Source organism: Carya illinoinensis, chromosome 5 (genome assembly GCF_018687715.1).
Source record: "Carya illinoinensis cultivar Pawnee chromosome 5, C.illinoinensisPawnee_v1, whole genome shotgun sequence".
Lineage (NCBI taxonomy): Eukaryota > Viridiplantae > Streptophyta > Magnoliopsida > Fagales > Juglandaceae > Carya > Carya illinoinensis.
In genome coordinates this window covers 30082231-30103607 of record NC_056756.1, presented here as the reverse complement: position 1 = coordinate 30103607, position 21377 = coordinate 30082231, and the positions used below count along the sequence as shown (strand labels likewise).

The window sequence follows — 21377 nt, the reverse complement described above, 5'->3', positions numbered from 1 at the left end:
TACCAATGGTAGAGGGAGGAGTTCATACAAATCATTTAACAGGATTTTTTTCAGACTACAACAAATATAACTTAAACAACCAGTTTTCAGTATACAAATAATGCAATATATGATAACAAGCCACTATCCAAATTTAACTTCATCACGTTACACATCTCATCCAGCATGCACATATGTAATGACAAGCTGAAAAATTCAACTTTTTAGAGTAGAAAATTTTAACCCTGGTTAAGGCTGCCTAAACCAAGCCTTAACCAAGTGTTTGTGTTCTTCAATGAAAAATCCATCAGGTTGTATTAGAACTACCCAAAACAAGCATAAATGGAATGAGGGATTTATGCTTCAGACTGCTTAAGACGCCTTTATCAGGGGGAGAATCACATAAAGACTAGTCATTTACAAGGTGTACCTACTTGTAGCTCTGGGTTGGGCAGCAGAGGTGAAGAGTAGAGCTTTGTACACCTTTGATCACCCGTGGGCAGCTTCAAACTGAAGAGGAAAAGCTCTGTCTTCTTGAATACTTACAGCTTCAAGAAGTGCAAAAAGTTGTATTCCCCTTTCAGCTCTTTCAAAGGAAATACGAATGTGTTATCTGTGCATGTACTTGAACTGAGGCAGCTTGTAAGCATAGTTTAACCTCAATAGTCACCAGAGATCTTCTCATCTCTACCAAATATCCAGCTGTCAACTTCTTTAGTACAACTCTGCACATTAGCTGTGCTGTGGCCCTCACCAGAGGCGCCACTTCCCAGCCTAAATCAGCCTCCAGAATTTCCTATCCCGCCCTTTATTAAAAACTTCTCCCGCCTCCATCATACCAATTTTGAACTTCATTGATTAACTTCAACTTTTTATAGTTTGTTAGCCCGTGTGTTAAATATAGAGGCCTGGAAGTGATTTATTTCTCAATCTTTATAAATGGTTATTCGCTTGTAAACGGTTTAAAACTTAATTCCAACAACTATAACTCTGCATATGTGTCATCTTAAATAAATTGCTGTAACTTTATAAATCCTCATTAATTGCAAATTTCAAACTCTTTACATTGAGGAATTTGTGCGAATTTATTTGTTTATTTCTCCGTCTGGTAGTGTTAGTGAATTTGTATAGAGATATGCTTTATACAAATTAGACATCTTTAACCCAGGTTTCTAAACTTTCAGAGGTGATAGGTAGCATTTGCACACCTTTATTTTGCAAACTCTGACTTAGGTAAAACAGAGTTTTCTTAGGCTTCCACACTCTTCATACTTTATAATTTCTCATACTTGAATTTGTCAAAGTATCGTATTTCTAGATCCAATCACTTAAAAAGAAGTGGAATATTCCTGCTATGTTAAATGCCCCTTTATCAATTGTTGGGTTAAACTTCACATTTCCTGTCCTAAATTAAAGTATGAAGCTCAACATGAAATTCAACCCTATTAAGGACATTTGTTAATGTACTGTTACTCTGTTTATTAGTCATAAGCTTAAATCCTTTCTTTTCCTAGACAACTTCCTCAATAGCAGTCTCTAAATAGAGCTGGAACAAAGCTCACAGTTGACTAAATCATGAATAGCTGCATGCAGTGTCAAAACTTGCCAAAAAGCCCCAATCTTCTAATCTGCATGCTGGATCGAGTATAGCATGAATAGTATGACATTAAGATTATCCTATTTTTTTTAATCTAACTTCATGATCTTAATGCTGATAGATATATTGAAAATGTAGGCAAGGAAAATGAGCTGACCCTGCAGTATATTGTTCAACCAGATCATGCAATTTGGTCTCTGCATCTCATCATATGCTTTCATCTTGTCAGTTGATCTTAGATATGAAAGCATCTCATCACTGCCTTCATGTTGTCAGTCTTTTAGAGTACTCTATCTAAAAGACTTAATCAATTAACTAGGAGGTAATTACAATTTTACTTTAACAAATCTGTTGCCTTAATTATTAGCTTTTACCCTCAAAGCCTTATACAAATTTGATCAATCATGTTAACATATTCATCCATAAAACATAACTGTTATGTTTATCCATTTAACCTAAATGTCTATGATTTTAAATGGTCATCTGACAAAGATTTGTCAATTACTGCACTTAGTCCCCATCATATAGTAGGTGGATTAAGATCCCATCCATTGTGCATACATGTCAACTTTTTACTACCTGCATAACATTTCCTGCCCCAATTGTTATCACCCCAATGCTTCCTTCTTCCACTGGACAGTACAGCTACACTGGTATGCATTTTAACATCTATGTTACTCAACACTGCTGCTGATCACATACCACATATGTTATCCTTATGCAGTTTACCATGAACTTCTATCCATATAGATTAATGAATGGTAGCTATACAAAGCTACCTTAAATTTATCATGTCTCTAATTTCCAGTACCAGAAATTAGAGACAGCAACCATTTAGTTAAAGTTGTTGTCTTCCTTTTTCACTGGAGCTAAGATATATCATTGCCATCTATATATTCATTATGCATCAATTCTTAATCCTCTATCAGTGGAAGGAGTCAAAAACTGTGTTTATGCCATTTCAATATATTAACTCTTTTAGGTTATTAAGGCAAAATGGATTTCTAGATGGGTGTGTTATTTCAGTTTTTAATTTTTTATTTCTTTCAGGGGAGAAAATGAATAGGAAAACACACCCATCTTGTGTTAGTCTATCAAAAATGCTTGCTTGAAGAGAGACCTTGTTGCATCCATCTGGGAGAAAGTGGTTTGGTTATGACCAAGGATATTCCAACCGCTGATAGTTCCTGCACATGGAAGTCAGCCAAGATATTAATTCAACAGCCTTTATAATTCTCTAATGTTGAACAATTTATATACCCTATGTTTTATTTGCAGAAGTTTTTATAGGAGTAATGGCTTTATCCCTACCATAGTTGACCATAATAACCTTCGAAATCTTTGTGGAAAAAAAAATCCCAGTTGGTCTTACTGCACTTTCCACTATATCTTAGAGGAAAAAACTGACAAGTTTAATTGATTAGTCAAATATATAACAATTGGACTATTCTCTGCAACAAACATCTAGCAATTTAGCTTAGTATGAGATATGCAGCCTACAAACTAATTGTACTAAAATTGATACATTCCAAACGAGCAACCAACATTGTTATAAGATAGCACAAGCTTATGAGTTACAAAATTTAGAGTACCCAATTCATTGTGCATTGATTGTATATAATTAAGCACATTTAAATATATATAGTGTTGTCACCCCGGACACCCATCACTTGTTGGCAGTTCAAAGGAGATCCAACCATTCATTATGCAACAAATCCCTACCATCGGCACGAGCTGTTGTAGCGTATACCATATTAGCTTTGAAGTGCAAGCACTTAATCTGCACACAATAAGGAGTTCCACTATGAGTTACTATCTACTTCCATGAATAATTTAACAAGTATATTCACCCTCTAAAATCCTCAATAAATGCCAAAATACAATAATTTCACCATGCTTCCACATACACGTAGTTGGCAAATAGTTTGGTAGATTGGGAAAACAGATTGTTGAATTGATTAGAATGACAACTCTATTTTCAACTTATCAACTTAAAGGTTACAAACTCACAACCATTTCTACATTACCATCATCATCATCTGTCTCCTCAGTGGGCTGATGGGTGGTGTCGTTATTGGAGTTATCATTGGAACTTATGTCGTTCAGTGTTGCATCATCGTCAACTGGTTGGGACGGGCCACGAGGCGAGATGGAAGTTGGATCAATGGCCAAATGCTCCTCATCGACTCGGTTAAGTGGATTGGGCATGGCTTCATCGACAGCAAGACTAGGGGGATAGTTGTTCAAATTCCCCCCCCCCCCCCCCCCCCAATCTACATCAAGGTCATCCCTTGATGACTCATCATCATCCAGCATCTCCTCAACTTGGGCTGTTGTGCGAATGTTATAAACATTCCTACTTATAACCTTTTGCACGACATTTCAACTTCCTACCAAGATCGGACCGGACAGATAAAATACTTGCGTTGCTTGGCATGCAAGTGCAAAGGGCTCATGTTTATACCATTGCCTATCTATATTCACTATGGTTAAGTGGTCCCTAACACGTATCCCCCTTCTCGGGTCACCAACGTCATACCAAGTGCATTGAAATAGATAAACCTTGTGCCAACCCATGTAGCGTATTTCTATTATATCATATAACACACCGTAGAAGTCACAAGGGGATCCCTGATGCTCTCCATGAACCACCACCCCGCAGTTTTGAGTGTGGTGATACCTTTCTCGCTCCTTTGTATGAAATCAAACACCATTCATTATGCATCATGCATAAGATGCGACCATCGATTCTGGTCCACATGCTAATCATATAACTCATCAAAAATCGTCGTTGAAGCCACTGCCCGTTTCTCTCGAATCTATGGTCGAAATGGACAGAAAAAGGAAAATTCGATGTTTTCTCTTATATTATTTTAAATCAATAATATTACAAAATGTAGCTATATAAAGCAATATCCAGGAGATAACATTTTACGCGTGCTCTAAACCATGCGTGAATTTGACTCTGGTGCCTAAGGTCGATGTTATGAGGGTCCTCTTCTTTCATCTTGTTATAGTGATCCCTATGAAGCTCAACATGGAATTGTTACAATGGAGAGTAGTAACATTAGATATCAATTACTAAAGTAAGTAATTCAAGATTGATGTACTTACTCAATGTATTGCTCAACCTCTGAGAAATTATTAAGTATATACCATCGGGCCTTGACCATTAGTGTGTCGGCTAATTTATGTGAGTACGCAGTCCCCAATGGCCTAACCTTTTGTGAGAAAACAGATAAACTTGCAGCATTTCCCGACTCAGTCGACTCAATAGGTACATCAGTATTGCGTTCCTCTCGATTATATTTAGTTTCTATATCATGAAGGTACATAGAGCAAAATGTGAGGCACTCGAGATGCACATATGCCTCAACAATTGAGCCTTCAGGCGGGCTCTGTTTTGGACGTACTGCTTGAACTTTCCTAAATACTTCTCAAAAGGGTACATCCATTTGTATTGCACGGGTCCTGCTAGTAGAGCCTCTTATGGCAAGTGAATAGAAAGGTATACCATGATATCAAAAAAAGCTGGATGAAAAATCATTTCCAGTTTGCAGAGAATGATGGGAATATTAGCTTGAAGGTGATGCAACACTGATAAGTTTAAAGTTCGGGAACATAATTCTTTGAAAAATGCACTCAACTCTATTAAGGCTTGACACACATCGGCCCGTAAGAACCCACCTATAACAACTGGCAATTGACATGATAGTCATGGCTCTTCATTCCACTGATCTTTCCCTCACTAGAATTGACACACCGGGCAATATTCCATGCAAACCCATCAGGGAATTTTACTTTTGACAACCATGCACAAAAAGCCCTTCGCTCATTTAAATTTAACATGTAGCAACCAATACCCATTCTTACAAACTCGCCATCATGTTGTAAATGCAATTCTTTCCTTATTCTAAGATTTTCCAAATCCCTACGTGCATTAGCAGAGTCCTTAGTTTTCCCTTCAATATTCAACAAAGTTCCCAACACATTATCGCTACTCGCATTGGCAGAGTCCTTAGGTTTCCCTTCAATATTCAACAAAGTTTCCAACACATTATCGCATATGTTTTTTTCAATATGCATGATGTCCAGGTTATGTCTCAAACCCAAGGATGACAGTAAGGAAGCTCAAAAAATATGGATTTTTTTGTCCAATTTAGATGATTGGGCATTAGTTTCCTCTTCGAAGAAGATTTACCAAACTGAAAATGTGACACCTGACTTAATTGTTCTAGCAATTCTTCTCCCTCGACCCTTGATGGTTGGAGTTGGTGCTCTTCATACCCATTAAAGGCATTTTTCTTGCGTCTCCAAATGTGATCTAGGGGCAACCATCGTCGATGACCCATATAGCAGTGTTTGCGGCCATATACCAACCATTGAGAATTTGTGTCAGATGTATAATACGGGCATGACAACTTGCCCTTCGTGCTCCTACCGGAAAGATTGGCGTATGCGGGGAAGTCATTGATAGTCCAAAGTAGCGCTGCATGCAACTTAAAGTCTTGCCCACTGTACGCATCATAGGTACGAATACCCTCTACCCATAACTCTTTCAACTCTTCAAGGAGAGGACGCATGAACACATTAATATCATTACCTAGTGACTTCAGGCCAAGGATTAGCAACGATAAAATAGTGTATGGATCTTTCATGCATGCCCAAGGCGGCAAGTTGTAAGGCACAAGCAGGACCGGCCAAATGTTGTACGGCCTACTCATGTTATTGAATGGGTTCAACCCATCACTTGCCAAACCAAGTCTAACATTTCGAGGATCTTCGGAAAACCTCTCATGTTTGTTATCAAAGTCCTTCCAAACCCTAGAATCTAATGGATGTCGCATGCATGTAGGATCTTCAACACGGCCTTCTACATGCCATCTGATGGCCTAGGCTATCTTCTTTGACATATGAAGCCTCTGCAATCGTGGCTTCAGGGGGAAATATTGGAGAACTTTTCTTGGTAACCTTCATTGGTGAATTGTGCTTTGTTCCCACCTAGAAGATTTACATTTAGGGCATTCATCTAACGATGCATTTTCCTTCCAAAACAATGCACAATCATTTGGGCAGACATGTATCTTCTCATAACTATACCCCAATCCACGCTCCAAGCGACGGGCATCGTTATATGAGTCAGGGAAAAAGGCATCTAGAAATGCCTCTTGCAATAGCTTTATGACCATATCGAAGGACTTCACGATCCAACCACCAATGCTCTTTATGTGAAGAAGCTTGACGATGAATGATAGCTTTGAGAACTTAGTACATGAAGGATAAAGTGGGCGTCGTGCATCAGCTACCAACTCCTCGAAATTAAAGTTAGTTCGACCATCAAAGGTCTGATCTTGATCATCTGCATCTATGTAGCCCTCATCATTAGAATGATGATCCATATAGGACCCATGGAGGATGTCATCTAACATCTCGTCTAGATCATCAATATAATCATTTTCAGAAGATATATCAACTTCTTCATCGGTAGAGAGGGCAGCAGAAAGGAAAGGGTCATCTTCTCCATGGAATATCCATTCCGTATAAGTTGGATCAATACCTCTGAAGAACAAATGATCCTCGACTATACAAATGGAGTGGAAAGCTCTATTCCGACATCTTCTACATGGACACATAATCTGATCAGTGTTAGGAGTGTGGGCTAACACCATGAGAGGAATTGTCTAACCCCTTCAGCATACTCAATGGAATGCAATCTATCTTCAATATGCATCCAAGCCTTATCCATCTTATGAAGCTGACCAGGTAGTAGAAAAGAGTATGTTAGTGTATATCGTGAAATGGGTGTGCATGGAATAAGTTGGTCCTACTTTCAATAGTAGGACTAGCATAGTTGCACATATTTCATAAAAACTACCCAAATGCAAGGATCTAAATAGGTAGCCGACATTAAATAGACAAAATCAGTTAATAGTTGGATTTATTAAGGCGAAAGAGCAAATAACTAAATAAATAAACGCTCTTGGCTGGTTGTGCAGTGTAGTTACTATATGGGAACAAGTTAATTGGCACAATAGTGATCAAAAGAAGGTGTTAAAATTTTAGATAGGTTTGTGTTCTTCCACAAATGTTAAGAGCTACGATACTTTGGAACAATGAGTTGTCATTCGAGTCCCTTTTAGTGTGTTCTAACATAAAACACACTATCTAAAATCCCATTCACAATACTTAAATTGAAATGTAACTTATCAGCATACAAATAACGTTTAAGGTACATGGAGAGCAAAATGGGATTTGGAGGGCAGAATTATGTTACTTTAAGTATAGGATAGTAAAAAGACCAACTTTTTTGCTTGTGTACATGATGAATCAACATGGGAGGAATGATGGTTGAAATGGTGACAAGGAACTACATTACTCAGAAAGAACACGTTGAATGTTGAAACACTTAACCGGATGGCAAAAGGGACTGTAAATAAATTGAGCTAAAATGATTTATAGTGAAGTCACGACCTTTTTTTGGATATCTCATATAATTGGGCGACTTGTGTACCGTCTTGTTATATATATATATATATATTATATAACAAGATGGTTGTATATATAAGTTGCAACAAAATTTTAATAAAATATATGCCAAGGACATAAAGAGATTTTCTGTCCAAGTATCTTTCACAAATTCTCTTCCTACTTTGCACTATTAGAACAACGATTGTTCAACCAATCCTAGTGATAACAACCATCAATTATAGCCTGCCTAATAAGTCCTGATATGAAGGAAGGTTGAATAAAATCATGGTCTGATAAGAAGTGTATATAATACATTTGGACTGATAGATAACCAGTGAATACAAGGCTGATTTCCAAGCAATGTAAATGAATGTAAATGAAGATATACCATCCATATCTTGTATTTATATTCAAGTAAAGGGAAGAAGTAGCTACACTTAATAATTTGTTAATGATGCATCAGAGTCAATATGCAATAGAATATTGCAGATGTAGTAGTTGTATATATAATCTCTTACTATGGGAAATTGGTAATAGCTAACGCTGTAAAGTGGTAATGTGTGTATGCCTCTATAGCATTTCCAGATATTTGATATAAACCTATTGAATTATCATTCATCTGCAGGCTACATGCATGCATGATGTTCAAAGAAAGCATTTCAAGTACACCACATTTACATGTTATCACCTGACCAAATGAAATCAAAAAACCCAGATATCAGGAAAACCCATTGCCATAAGTTGGATCCAGCCAAAATGTATCCCAAGCCAGTATATGTCTAATATAAAAATATTTCTAGTTGGTTAGAAATAACAGGTAAATACTTCTAATGGCTTTTATTACAGGCTTATATGAGTTGCTAGATTGCTAGATATGGCATGGTAAAGTTATGGACAAATAAATAAATGTCCATATGTAAGGCATCTGGACATTTTATACCATGGTCACATTTAAGCACATAATGAGTGGTAGGGCAACATGAGAGAATCTCAAAAGTATGGTTCCAGCAAGTACAAAATCAGGTCAAACTTGAAGAAGGAGGTAAGGGCTAACACTCTTAAGGACATGACAGGAGACACTGACACCATTACAGTATATTGTTAATTTGAGATGATAGGCTGAAATTAGCACTAAGTAAGATTTAGGCAATTCGCATATTCAGGGATAGTTTTGCAATCACATCTTCTATATATCTATATATATATATATATATATATTTATATAAGTATATATAGATATACTTCTAACAAATATCGTACGGGATAGGACATAGTGAGGTGTTTATACAAGATTAAAAAAAAAAAAAAAGATAGTGAGGTGTTTGTGTTAAAGAAATTTTGACAAGTATTATAGCCAATAGCTAGCTAATAATGGTAGATTAGGCAACCATATCCCAACCCTGGTTAAAATTAACATACAAAATATAACTAAGTTACCATCGGGTTATGAATTCACTATGCATTAGAGTTATGTTCTATTAATACATGAAAGATAGGTTGCTTTCATCAAGAACACCTATCTAGCAACATAAGCTAGAAGGAGACGGGTTTCATTAATTCCTACCACTGAGACAACAAACAAAGGTTCATATACAGACTACTAGGACCAGATGAAGCAAATTATTAATATACAATCAGTTGAAAACCAAACATAAATTTAATATCAGGTAGACTGCATATGCACTGCAGTCCCATACTAACCATTATCAGATGGGAATGCAAACCCTACCTGATAATGGTGTGGATAAAATTAACTCTCTCTAGTCTATCGATCTCATTTAGGAATCCCAAACATGACTGGCAAATCTCGCTGGTGGCATCAGTTAGCTTCTATAAATGCACAAAAATAAGCCAATAATGAGTAAGGCACACTTCCCTTTTAATCAAGGAAGAAGGTGTAAATATGATTCATATGCAGTCCAATAGTCTAAACCAGTTCACTACAATGACATCAGGAGAGAACAGAAGTCAAAATTATTTCATAGACTAGCATTCTCTATGAGATTTTTATATCTAACTACTTAATTAAGCAGTCTCTATAACATATGATAGAGACTTAGCAAATAAAGACATGAGAAATCTTGCACCAAATTTAAGGCAATATATAAACTTTTACATCCAATTCTGACTCACCTGTGCTTTGATAACAACAATTTTTCTTGTATAGGAGATAAATTTTCGAAGGAAAATTTAACCCTCTCAGCTTCTTGGGCAGACCAATTGGTAGGCTTCAAAAGAAGCTATAAACTCCACCAAAAAAAGTTAAGCTTCCCCTCTTTAGATCATCCAACGAGTAGAGCAGAAATTGGCTGCTGTTGCAGTTGGAATTTCTCGAACATTCCTACTGACAGCCAACAAAAAATAGAGGGCTTTATCATTAACAGGAAAGTTAGATACATCATTAGAGCCGAACTGGTTATTTAATATACTGCAATTGAAGTATCCTTTCCTTCTACGGACGATGAAGGAAAGGATTATATATTTACAGGGCAAGACCAATTCAATGAGATGTATTAATATAATTGACTAAATCATGGGAAACAATAAACTAATCTCAATGCAAACAAGGGATGGCAAATATTCAGACCATTATCACCGACCCAACAAGCTAAGTCATAAAAGGCAATGATGACTTAGATTGATTTTGTTCATTAGCCAAAATCATTAGATCAATTTGGAATTGGACCTTTAAAGAAGAATAAGCCTTGGAAATCACCTCTCTCTGAGTAATAAGTTGGTTGGCGTTATACTGAGCAACAACAGCACTCATAGTTTCATTCTTAATTGAAAGCAGGACCCAACCGTTATAATTCTCACCAAGGCTTTGATAAATTGTTGGTAACTGGTCTGGCACAGGACGGGTAAGAAATCGAAGCCCAATTTTAACCTGTACATCAAAGTAAATTTAATTTTTAGATATAATATTCAGGAGGAATATTATGCAGCCCTAGTAAATAAATGCATACCCTCATTCTACCTGTAGAAGCATGAAAAATGAAGTCTAAACTCGAATAATAACAGATGGCCAAACACTAACAACCTTTATATCATTTCAATTAGTGTAAAATTTTCACCATACATCTAAGCATAGGTACATAACTGTTTCAATTTAACAATACAGCACAAAACCCCACACTATAATAGTTGCAAGGATGAAAAGGGGATGTCGAAGTAAGGGGCCTGAGTAATTTTTGAACCCATATGACTAGATGCAAACATCTAGTCTCACATCAAAAGTTAGGAGCTAGAGGACTCGTGTAACGCCCCCAAGTCCCACATTTGGTGGAGGAGGCATGATAGAGGTAAATATGTATTGGTAAAGGTGCAAGGTTCATCAAAACTTGCATTTGGTTAGTTACTAGGTGTAACTAGGCTTTATGATGATTATGGAGTTCTGCCTACGACCTGGTATGCAAGCTTTATGAAGTGTAAATTACATCTGCATTTGACATTCCTCGGGTCATTGCAAATGTATTAGGGCTAGTTTTGTAACACCATGTGACGTTAGGCACTCAATGCAACATAAGAACTATAGAGATTTTTCTAAAGTCCTCTGCATCCTACATTAGGTAGGTGGAGTGTAATAGAGCAAAATCAGTATGATAGAAGTGCACTGAGTGAGAAGTCCAAAAACTAGATTACCTACTAGATGGAAATGTATTTGTATAAAAATCTAAATAGGTCCAATTACAATATTGATAAGCCATTTGGAGAATAAGCCAAGATGTGGGTTAGCCCTTTCTTGTGTTCTTACAACCTAAGACCAAACAATAGTGCAGTCAAACGAAGTCAAGCTGTCAATGGTTGAATGGTTTAAACATGACCAAAGGGATTAGCAATTGACAATACTATCTCCTATCATTTATGTATCATGGATGCATGCATGGATGTACTTAAAAACATCAAACATATTTGTAATTGATTGGAATGCAATGTCAAATTTTTTTAACGTGTACACTTAATAGAAGAGCCATACTAGTAAGGACAACGCCCTCACCTATCTAGCAAAATAGATTAACATGTTGGAACCAATCCCCACACACCAATATTTACATAAATAACATATACAAATCTGTACATACAATGCTTTCACAACAATTGGGGCTACCTAGTCAGTAGAAATTCCTGAGCTAACTTAGGGGGCATGGTTATAAATTATCACCAATTATTTATTGACAATAAGAAATAATTACATGAACCAGATTTCCCAAAGACAAATCGTAAGAGAAGTAGAGAAATCTTACACAATATCTTCAAAGTCAGCCCAAATGGTGCCCAATCAAACCATTAATAGAGATAGAAGATGGAGGGAGAAGAATGTGAGGCTGACTGTGTCTCCAAGCCCCGAGAGAGAGAGGGGATGCACCAGCTAAGGGCTGTCCAACAAATACTGGAGGCTAGGGCAGTTGGTAGGAAATTTCTTCTCACTCTGCTTCCATGCACGGGTTAGGGACGACTAGTATACTACTGGGGGAGGACGCGATTATGGTGAGAGGCGGTGAGGTAGCAGGGCGAGGGTGATGGCCGGTGGCGGCCACAAGTTTGGAGGGGGGGGGGGGGGCGGCGGTTGGGAAAGAAAGGAAAGGGGTGGGGAAGAAAGGAAAGAGAGTAAAGAAGAGACCCGGTATCGCGGGGGTATAGCGGGATTATTATGTGGGAATTAATTCAATATGCATTAACTGATGGTATATTTCGTGGGATAAAGATCAAATAGCTTAGTGGAAAACAATAAATTACTCACGAGGGACCATCTGCTGGGTAGCCATGGGCTTTGCGATGATGGATATTTCATGGGAAAAAAATTCCCTCGTGGGTTATAACTTTTAACCCACGATGAACTAAAATTTTTGTAAATTTTAATTCCCATTAACACACAGTAGTGGGATCAAAAATATTTTTCATGATTAATACCCCTATTACCACTACATTATTGTCACCTAAGGAATCTCATGATAAAAGGGTGGTTTTGTTCCCATGCTTTATTTTGGTGACAATTAGCCACTATAAAACACGATGTTCTGTCATGGAAAAAGAACCCGTGACAAAAGCCAATATTTGTTGTAGTGTCAAGGTATGGACTTAATTGAATAATTTTAGCTCACTCAATTTTGGTGCATCGTGTATTATCAATAGGAATCAGTTACAATGCTTGAATAGGCCGGATTCTAAGAGATACTGGTAGATGATGCACAATTATACAAGACTTCATATCTAAGTCTAACTATGATATGATTGGTTAATCATCTGGTTGAACTTTATCTTGTAGATGCAGAATATCTTGCTTGGTAGGATCTTTGGGAGTGTCCTTAGCATTTGGAAAGCATTAGATGAACTTGGCCAACCGTCTTGTAAGAAGAGCTTGGTCATGGCCACGACTGTTGAACTAGGTGAACTGCAATTACCCATTGTGATCATGTGTCAATCAGATTTGGTTTCAATGAGTTAGAAAAGGAAAAATGAACCGGTGCAACCCACGGTGACTTTGAAGGCGATGGTGACAGTGTGGACGAGGAGGTGATGATCAATGCAAAGAGGGAGGAGCGGATCGCAGGGAGGTGGATGCCATGAGTTTAGTTCCCTTCAGTTTTTATCATGTTATGTATGCATACTTCTACAAATGATTTCATGAATGATCTTTTTTTTTTTTTTTAATAACAAAGTGGACCTTTTATTCATCAAACTCAAACATTACAAATTCGAATCAACCTACATAGCTTGGGAAATACATTCAAGAATTGAGTCCCACCAAATAATAAGATCATCAAGATTCCATTCAAACTAAGCCAATACGTGAGCAACTCCATTAGCATCACGTCCCTTATGATGAAGAGACCAAGTTGGAAACCTTTAGAACAAGTTTTTGATTTCTTGAACCAAGCCACCCCACAAAGTTGTAGAATATCCTTCCTTTTCCAATTCTTGAATTGCTAACAAGGCATCAGACTCTACACTTAGTTCTATAATTCCTAAAGGTATGCATAGTTGCAAGCCCCTTAAGATAGCTAGCAATTAAATCTCCATTGGATTGGCCATAACTGCTTCTGATTCACTAGCAGCAAATAGCACATTCCCTTCATGATCACACAGCACAGCTCCAACACCAAAATTTACATTGAGCACTAAAGAGAGCTCCATCAACATTGAGTTTCAACATGCCTTTAGGGGAAGGTTGCCAATTGCACTTGTATTTTTGTTGAATCTTTATAGCCTCTGCTGCTGCATTATGTTCCTGGTAGAGAGTAAAAGCATGCTTCATGACTTGCTCAATCGATAGAATATTTCCTTCATATATTCTTTGATTTCTTCTATACCAAAATCCCCATGCTAAAACAAACAACATCCCCAATTCTCCTTCTATTCTTCTTTTGATAACAAATATGGTCATTTGTGTAAACTACATCCTAATTGTTGCTTCTTTTATAGAAAGAAAAAACTACACCCAACAGTCAATGGTATAAGGACAATAGACCAGTGCATGGTTTAAATCTTCATCTTTTGCTTGACACCATTGACAGCTAGCCTCATCTATTACTCGTCTAGTCTTCAAGTTTTTAAAGGTTGGAAGCATATTTTTACACTCTCCATACAAACACCTTAACTCTTTGAGAAACATGCATTTTCCAAGTATGCTTCCATACCAGTTTGTCTTTGCAGCACTTGAACTTTCAGCGTCCTCTCTGTTTTGCTCCAAAGAACTAAAAAAACACAAGCACTTTTTACACTGAAGATCCCACTCTTCTCATGCTCCCATATAAGTAAATCTGGCACATTATTTTATGGCAATCTTATACTTAGCACCTCATTTGCCTTTCTTGCTAGCAGCACACTTCTCACCTTCTCAATACCCCAACTGCTATGATCCTTCTTGATAAGAGAAGCTACCATCTGTAAATCAATTGCAGCAGGTATGTCAATCAAATTAGCCAACAGCTTATGGTTTGGAAGCCAACAATCAATCCATATGTTTATAGACAAACCCTTGCCAACCCGCCATCTACAACCTTTTAATAAACTATGCTTAGTTTCCCATATGCCTCTCCACACATAAGGATTAGCACCCATTCTAGATTCTATAAAACTAGATGTTGGAAAATATATAGCTTTAAAAACCTTATGAAGAAGAGTGGAATCATCATTCATTATCCCCCAACCCTGCTTAGCTAGAAGAGCCTTATTGAAAATTTGAATACATTTGAATCCCATGCCTCCATCCAGTTTTGACTCACACAACTAAACCAACTTAAGTTTTTCTCTTCTTTTCTTTGACCCCACCAAAAACAAGCTATCAATCCGTCGAGGTCTAAACAAAGTGACTTAGGTAATTTAAAACAACTCATGGTATAAGTAGGAATGGAAAGAGCCACAGCTTTCAACAAAACTTCTTTCCATCCTTGTGATAAGAGTTTTTCTTTCCATCCTTGTAATTTAGACCAAACTCTATGTTTTAAAGCAGAAAATGCTTGATATTTACCTCTTCCAATCATAGGTGGCAACCTTAAGTATTTATCATAGTGCTGAAAATGAGTGACACCCAAAACTGCATGATCTCCATTCTTTGAGTTAAGGGAACATTATGACTAAACAACATAGAAATCTTCTCAATATTATTATTATGTCGTGAGGCTTTCTCATAGATATCAAGCCTATGTTGCAAAGGTAAACAAGATTGCATAGTAGCTCTACAAAACAGAATACTATCATTTGCAAATAAGAGATGATTCAGTTTAGGAGCCCCTCTACATACTCGAACCCCTTCAATCTATTGATGCACATTTGCCTTGTCCAGCAAAGTTATAAGGCCCTTAGAACAAAGTAGAAAGAGATATGGAGAAATGAGATCTCCTTGTCTCAATCCACGAGTTGGAACAACTGGTCCCTTAGGCTCACCATTCACGAGAATTGAAAAAGAGATAGTTGTGACACAAAACATTGCCAACTGAATCCACCTTGAATTGAAAACCATCTGTAACATCACCTTTCTAAGAAACTTTCACTCAACTCTATCGTAAGCCTTACTCATATCTAATTTCAAAGATATAAAACCATCTTTTTCCTTTTTCTTCTTTCTAAGAAAATGCACAATTTCATAGGGTTGAGTGACACCAATTCCAACAACATACTAGAATTTTTGATAAAAAAAGAATAGGGGCCATACCTTTTGGTCCAGGTGTTTTTGTTGGATCTAGTTTTGAATGAGTCATAAATGTGCATCTTCTTCAGTACTATTTCTTTTGGCCAAATTTCTTGTAAGATTAATAAAATGAGTGGGGCCCCACATGCAAGAAATTAAATTGGAAGTGTATGGAACAAGTTCTCTTTTCCCTGAAATGGCTGATTATAAATATATAATATAGAATACCATATAATATTGTAGGACACATTCAAGTATGAGTAATGTTACATATAGTCATTTTTGCGCACTCTCTGCGCACTCCACTGATATAATTGACTGGATTAATTTTTTTTAATACACAATCAATCATATCACTGGAGTGTACAAAAGAATCTGCAAAAATGACTGCACATAAAATTTTTTTTCAAGTATTGGCAAACCATGCCATTAACCTGCATTGTACACGCAAGCAACAACTACGAAAATGATGATTGAGCAAGTGGATGTGTGTGTGGTGGTTGTCACGTCTTATATATATAATATATATAATTATTATCCCAGTATTTCAATTTTTCTGATAGTTTGGATACTCCTATCGATCATGAGCTGTAACCGAGAGGCAATTCGCTTTATTTTATTTTATTTTATTTTCTTAATTATCTAAGCTTGCCAAATGCCAAGTCTATATAAAGTATAAACGTCCCTAGCTAGCTATTGATACAGACCAGTCGAAGGGCGCACACAGAAACATTCCCAAACAACAACAAATAGAAGAGCGCTAGCCGTTTAGATTGGTGTAAAATTAAGTACAATGGCCACCTTGAGAATTGAAGTTATCTCCAAAGAAATCGTCAAACCTTCTTCTCCAACCCCAGATCACCTCCACCATTACCAACTCTCCTTCAATGATCAAATGGCTCCCCCAGTTTATAATCCTTTGGTTCTCTTCTATGTCTCGGTTGAGGGCACCAAATTCAACGTCGTTGACATATCCAACCGCCTTAAGAAATCCCTCTCCGAGGTCTTAACACTTTACTACCCACTTTCCGGACGCACCAAAGACAACAGTTTCATCGACTGCAACGACGAGGGCATTCCTTACCTTGTAGCTCGAGTCAAGTGCAATATTTCTGATGTTATTCAGAACCCAGTACCTGGCGAACTCAACAAGTTAGTCCCTTTTGAACTCGACGCTCTCACTGATATATCCTTTGGCGTCCAACTCAACGTGTTTGATTGCGGTGGGATTGCCGTTGGAGCATGCATCTCTCATAAGATTGCAGATGCGTTGTCGTTCTTCGTGTTCATCAATACCTGGGCAGCAACTGCTTCCGGAGATGCCGATATAGTTTCTCCGCAATTTGTAGCCGCCTCGCTTTTCCCACCGAAGAAAATACCTGGGGTTTTTCCCGTCGGAGTTGGGATCACAAAGGATAATATCATAACCAATAGGTATGTGTTCGATGCCTCGATGATTGAATCTCTTAGAGAAAAATACTCTGCCAGCAACGACTTTGAGGATCAGAAACCGCCATCGCGCGTCGAGGCTCTGTCGGCTTTCATTTGGAGCCGATTCGTGGCCGCCACTAAGGATGAATCCGGGCCGCAAAAGCTGTACGCAGTGAATCATGCAGTGAACCTGCGCCCGAGATTTGACCCTCCACAACCACAATCTTCCTTCGGCAATCTTTTCTCCCTTGCCATAACAGTTCCGTCACTGAAGCCTGGGGAAGCGGGTCCTGATCTTGTGCGCCAGGTGAGAGCTCAAATAAGCAAAGTTGACAAAGATCACGTGAAGGAACTCCAAGGAGGAAGCCAGCAATGGGATTCCATGAGGGACCGTGCTGCAATGTTCATGAAGGGAGAGATGGTTACGTTCAGTTTCACAAGTTTGTGCAGGTTTCCTCTGTACGAAGCTGACTTTGGTTGGGGAAAGCCTATTTGGGTTGGGTCGCCTGCTCTGAATTTCAAGAACTTGGTTTTCTTCATAGATACCCCATCGGGTGATGGAATAGAAGCGTATGTTAGCTTGAAGAAGGAAGAGATGGCTAAACTCGAGAAGGACGAGGAGTTCCTCACTTTTGTTTCTCAAACTGAGGAATTGAAATGAAAGAAGAATATTAATGCGCATTCTCAAGTTTGAGTCGATACCCCTTACTGATCATCATCCGCTGTATTCTATTTTTTTTTTTTTTTTTTTTGGAAAAACGTGTACTGTGTTTCTCAAGTGTGATTATATAATCATGTTTGCAGGTTTTTTCAATAAATATTGTAAGGAGCGGCGACTATGCCGGCTTCACTGTACCGCTGGGGGCACTGTCTAATAATTTTTTTATTTTTATTTTTTAATCACTTTTAATTAAATAAAAAAAATTATTATTATATTTAAAATTATTTTTTTAATCATTAAATAAAAAAAATAACAATATACTATTAGGGTGTACATAAAAGACACAGCAGCATTTCTGTTATATATATATATATATATACACGACTTTTTGGTCATCATCAATTGATGACAAGATAATATTACATTTATAAATAAAAATTATAAAAATAAATTCATTATAAATTAACAAAAAAATATATATATTGAATTTTATTGTTAATAATTTTATTGTTTAATTAATTACATCGAATCATATTATTTTATAAATTTACTTTTAATTTTTCTTAATCATGTACGCGTCCAGCTAGCGCATGATGCCCGGCCGTTCTGCACCATTTTGATGCCCATGGGCATCCTTGTAAATCTGCAGGGAACTGTATGGTACATGGAAAGATTTAGGTTGTTGTTGAATTAAATTAAATTTATTTTAAATTTATTATTGATAAAATTTATTATTTTTTTAATTATTTATAAAAATATTAAATTCATCATAAATTATTTTATATATTTTAATTAAAAAAATTAAATTCATCTCAATTTAAAAAAAATTAAATCTATCTAAATAAAATGTATAAATATTATTATTTATAATTTAACTAAACACATCGACGAGATATCTCGATATGCAAACGAAACGTTAAGGTTAAAAAAGGTTATAATATAAGAGGACGCAAGTATATAACTAAAGGCCTTGGCTTCCATGATTTCATGATCTTCCTTCCACATGAGACGTGACTCCTAAATTAATTAAGCTCAACCCACGTCTTTTATTAATGATAACTGGCCATTTACGCGTTTGGCCGCCACAGCTTCATGGCATTCACGAATTTCTTCTGAAGGTCAACCGTACTGGCGGCCTGAACTCCCGTTTTATCTATATCCATAGATCTACTTTATATCCCTGCTTTGTTTTTCAAATTTTGGTTCTATCTAACTGGATGAGTACGTTTTTGCCCCTGGATTCATTTTACTTTTAAAACAACGAAAATCTCTCTCTCTCTCTCTCTCTGAGTCGGCAACCATCTCTCTGTTTCTTTCTCTGTAATAAGCTGCAACCCTCTCTTTTTCATTAATTCACAGTCGTCATCCTCCTTGTGGACAAAAATCATGGCAGAAATCATTGAGGTGTTGGTCTCTATCATCGACTTGCAGTTGGCCCCATAGTTCTTTAAATCTGTCGCAGATTGTCAGCCCTATTCTCTAGATCTAATTTAGATCAGCTCGAAAGCATGTGCTCATATTTTTTGAATAAACATCCGAGGGAAATGAATTTTTTCTTTTTTTTCTTTTTGTGTATTTGCAGGTGTAGTTTGTGTAGATCTCAGATATTTAGTGGAAAAGGACGCCATGGCCAACTGCAAAGAGGAGGTGAGGATGAGGATGGAGGGATGTTCGGTGATGTGTCTCAAGGCTCGTCATTTCACAACATCTGAATTTTTTTCCCGATCTTTTACTGTAACCCTATAGTTTTTCTTTTAGCTTTTCTTTATTTGGTTGTTTGGTGGAGAAGTGGTGGATTGGGGTGGCTCGAGTCGTGGAGGCCCATTGTGGCTCATGGTGGCACTGCAAGCGGCTTTGCGTGGCGGCACCATTTGTGGCTACACGGATGTATCTAGATCCGAGAGGGAGAGAGATCCTAGGGGAAGATAAAGAGATTGCCATGGGTGGTCGGCATGGGGAGATTGGCATGATGGCATTCCGGCCGATAAGGCTGGGGCCAGTGGATGGCTCACGATGGCGATACAAGGATCTAACAAATTCTGGGAGATAGAGAGAGTGCTTTGGGTAGAGATAGGACCTGTGGGGGAAGCTCATCATTGACGACGTGCTCGTGGTACTGTTAATTTGAGGCGACAGTTGATGGATGAGGTGGCGTGAGGGAGAAATTAGGAAGAGAATTGGTGTGTTTTGGCATGACTGCTGGGAGAGAAAAAGACGGTCAAATGTTAGGGGGTTCAGCATGGGGTGATGCCGTCGATGCTACGGTGGTGGCGGGTAAAGGAAGGGGAAGCTATGTGGCTAGGGGAATCAAGGAGAGAGAGAGAGAGAGAGAGAGAGAGAGAGAGAGAGAGAGAGAGAGAGAGAGCTGGACATGGAGGAGTAAGAAGGAAGAAGAAAAGAAGGGAAACAACTAGGGTTTGGTGGGTTTTAATTTAAGCCATTCATCCTAAGGTTTTTAGATCTAATCCAACAATCATGACATGATTTAATCATGAGATTGAGCTACTTTTTATTTTTATTATCACTTTTTTTTTTCCTTATGGATGGACTTAAAATTGAATAATAGTATTTTTTATATTAGATTTTATCTATAAATCATTTTTATTAATGTGGTATATTAATTATTGCGATTGAAAAATAACAAACAAAGTTATTTTCTATTGTTGGATAGTCCATTCTGTAATTAATAGGCGGAATCAAAATGATATTGCTTGTCATCACCTCCATAGAGGTTTTTTTTATTATCTCAAATCACCAACTCAAAAGCCGAAGACAAAGGAAAGTATAAACATCCGAAGCAATTCCCTCCTCTCCCACTAATGGTGGGTCCCGTGTATTTGAGTCCAGAATGTTTCAGAAGGTTTTAGTAATGTAAGTATGTTAGTCGATAATGGAAAAGTAGAAATGGACAAAAAAGTCAGTCGATAAAAAATGCAGGGACATACTTGGAAATCAATATGTTTAGAATTTGAGAATAAAAGCAGGAACAAAATGGAAAGTGAAAGGGAAAGTAGAGAAAGTGAAAGGGAGAAGGTCCACCTTTGTTAAGTCTTATTTTAAGTTGTTGAGGATAAAATGGTCTTTAAGTAAATATTGTTATCATTTTATTT

The 21377-nt window shown here is 37.3% G+C and overlaps 2 protein-coding genes and 1 long non-coding RNA gene across 3 annotated transcripts; 2 read left to right on the top strand and 1 right to left on the bottom strand.

The window, feature by feature from the left end:
• Positions 1-10652: 10652 nt before the first annotated feature.
• On the bottom strand, positions 10653-15106 carry LOC122310253 (prohibitin-1, mitochondrial-like). The gene is made up of 2 exons (XM_043124134.1): positions 14879-15106; positions 10653-10931 (listed from the first exon to the last, which is right to left on the bottom strand). Exons 1-2 carry the CDS (start codon positions 15104-15106, stop codon positions 10653-10655), a joined length of 507 nt encoding a protein of 168 aa, XP_042980068.1.
• Positions 15107-16829: 1723 nt separating this feature from the next.
• Positions 16830-18461, top strand: LOC122309104 (stemmadenine O-acetyltransferase-like). The gene has a single exon (XM_043122473.1). It carries the CDS (start codon positions 16969-16971, stop codon positions 18265-18267), a length of 1299 nt encoding a protein of 432 aa, XP_042978407.1. The 5' UTR covers positions 16830-16968; the 3' UTR covers positions 18268-18461.
• A 735-nt stretch (positions 18462-19196) lies between these two features.
• LOC122309219 lies at positions 19197-20847 on the top strand. The gene is made up of 2 exons (XR_006242378.1): positions 19197-19671; positions 19850-20847. It is a non-coding gene; the product is annotated as an uncharacterized LOC122309219 (long non-coding RNA).
• Positions 20848-21377: the final 530 nt, after the last annotated feature.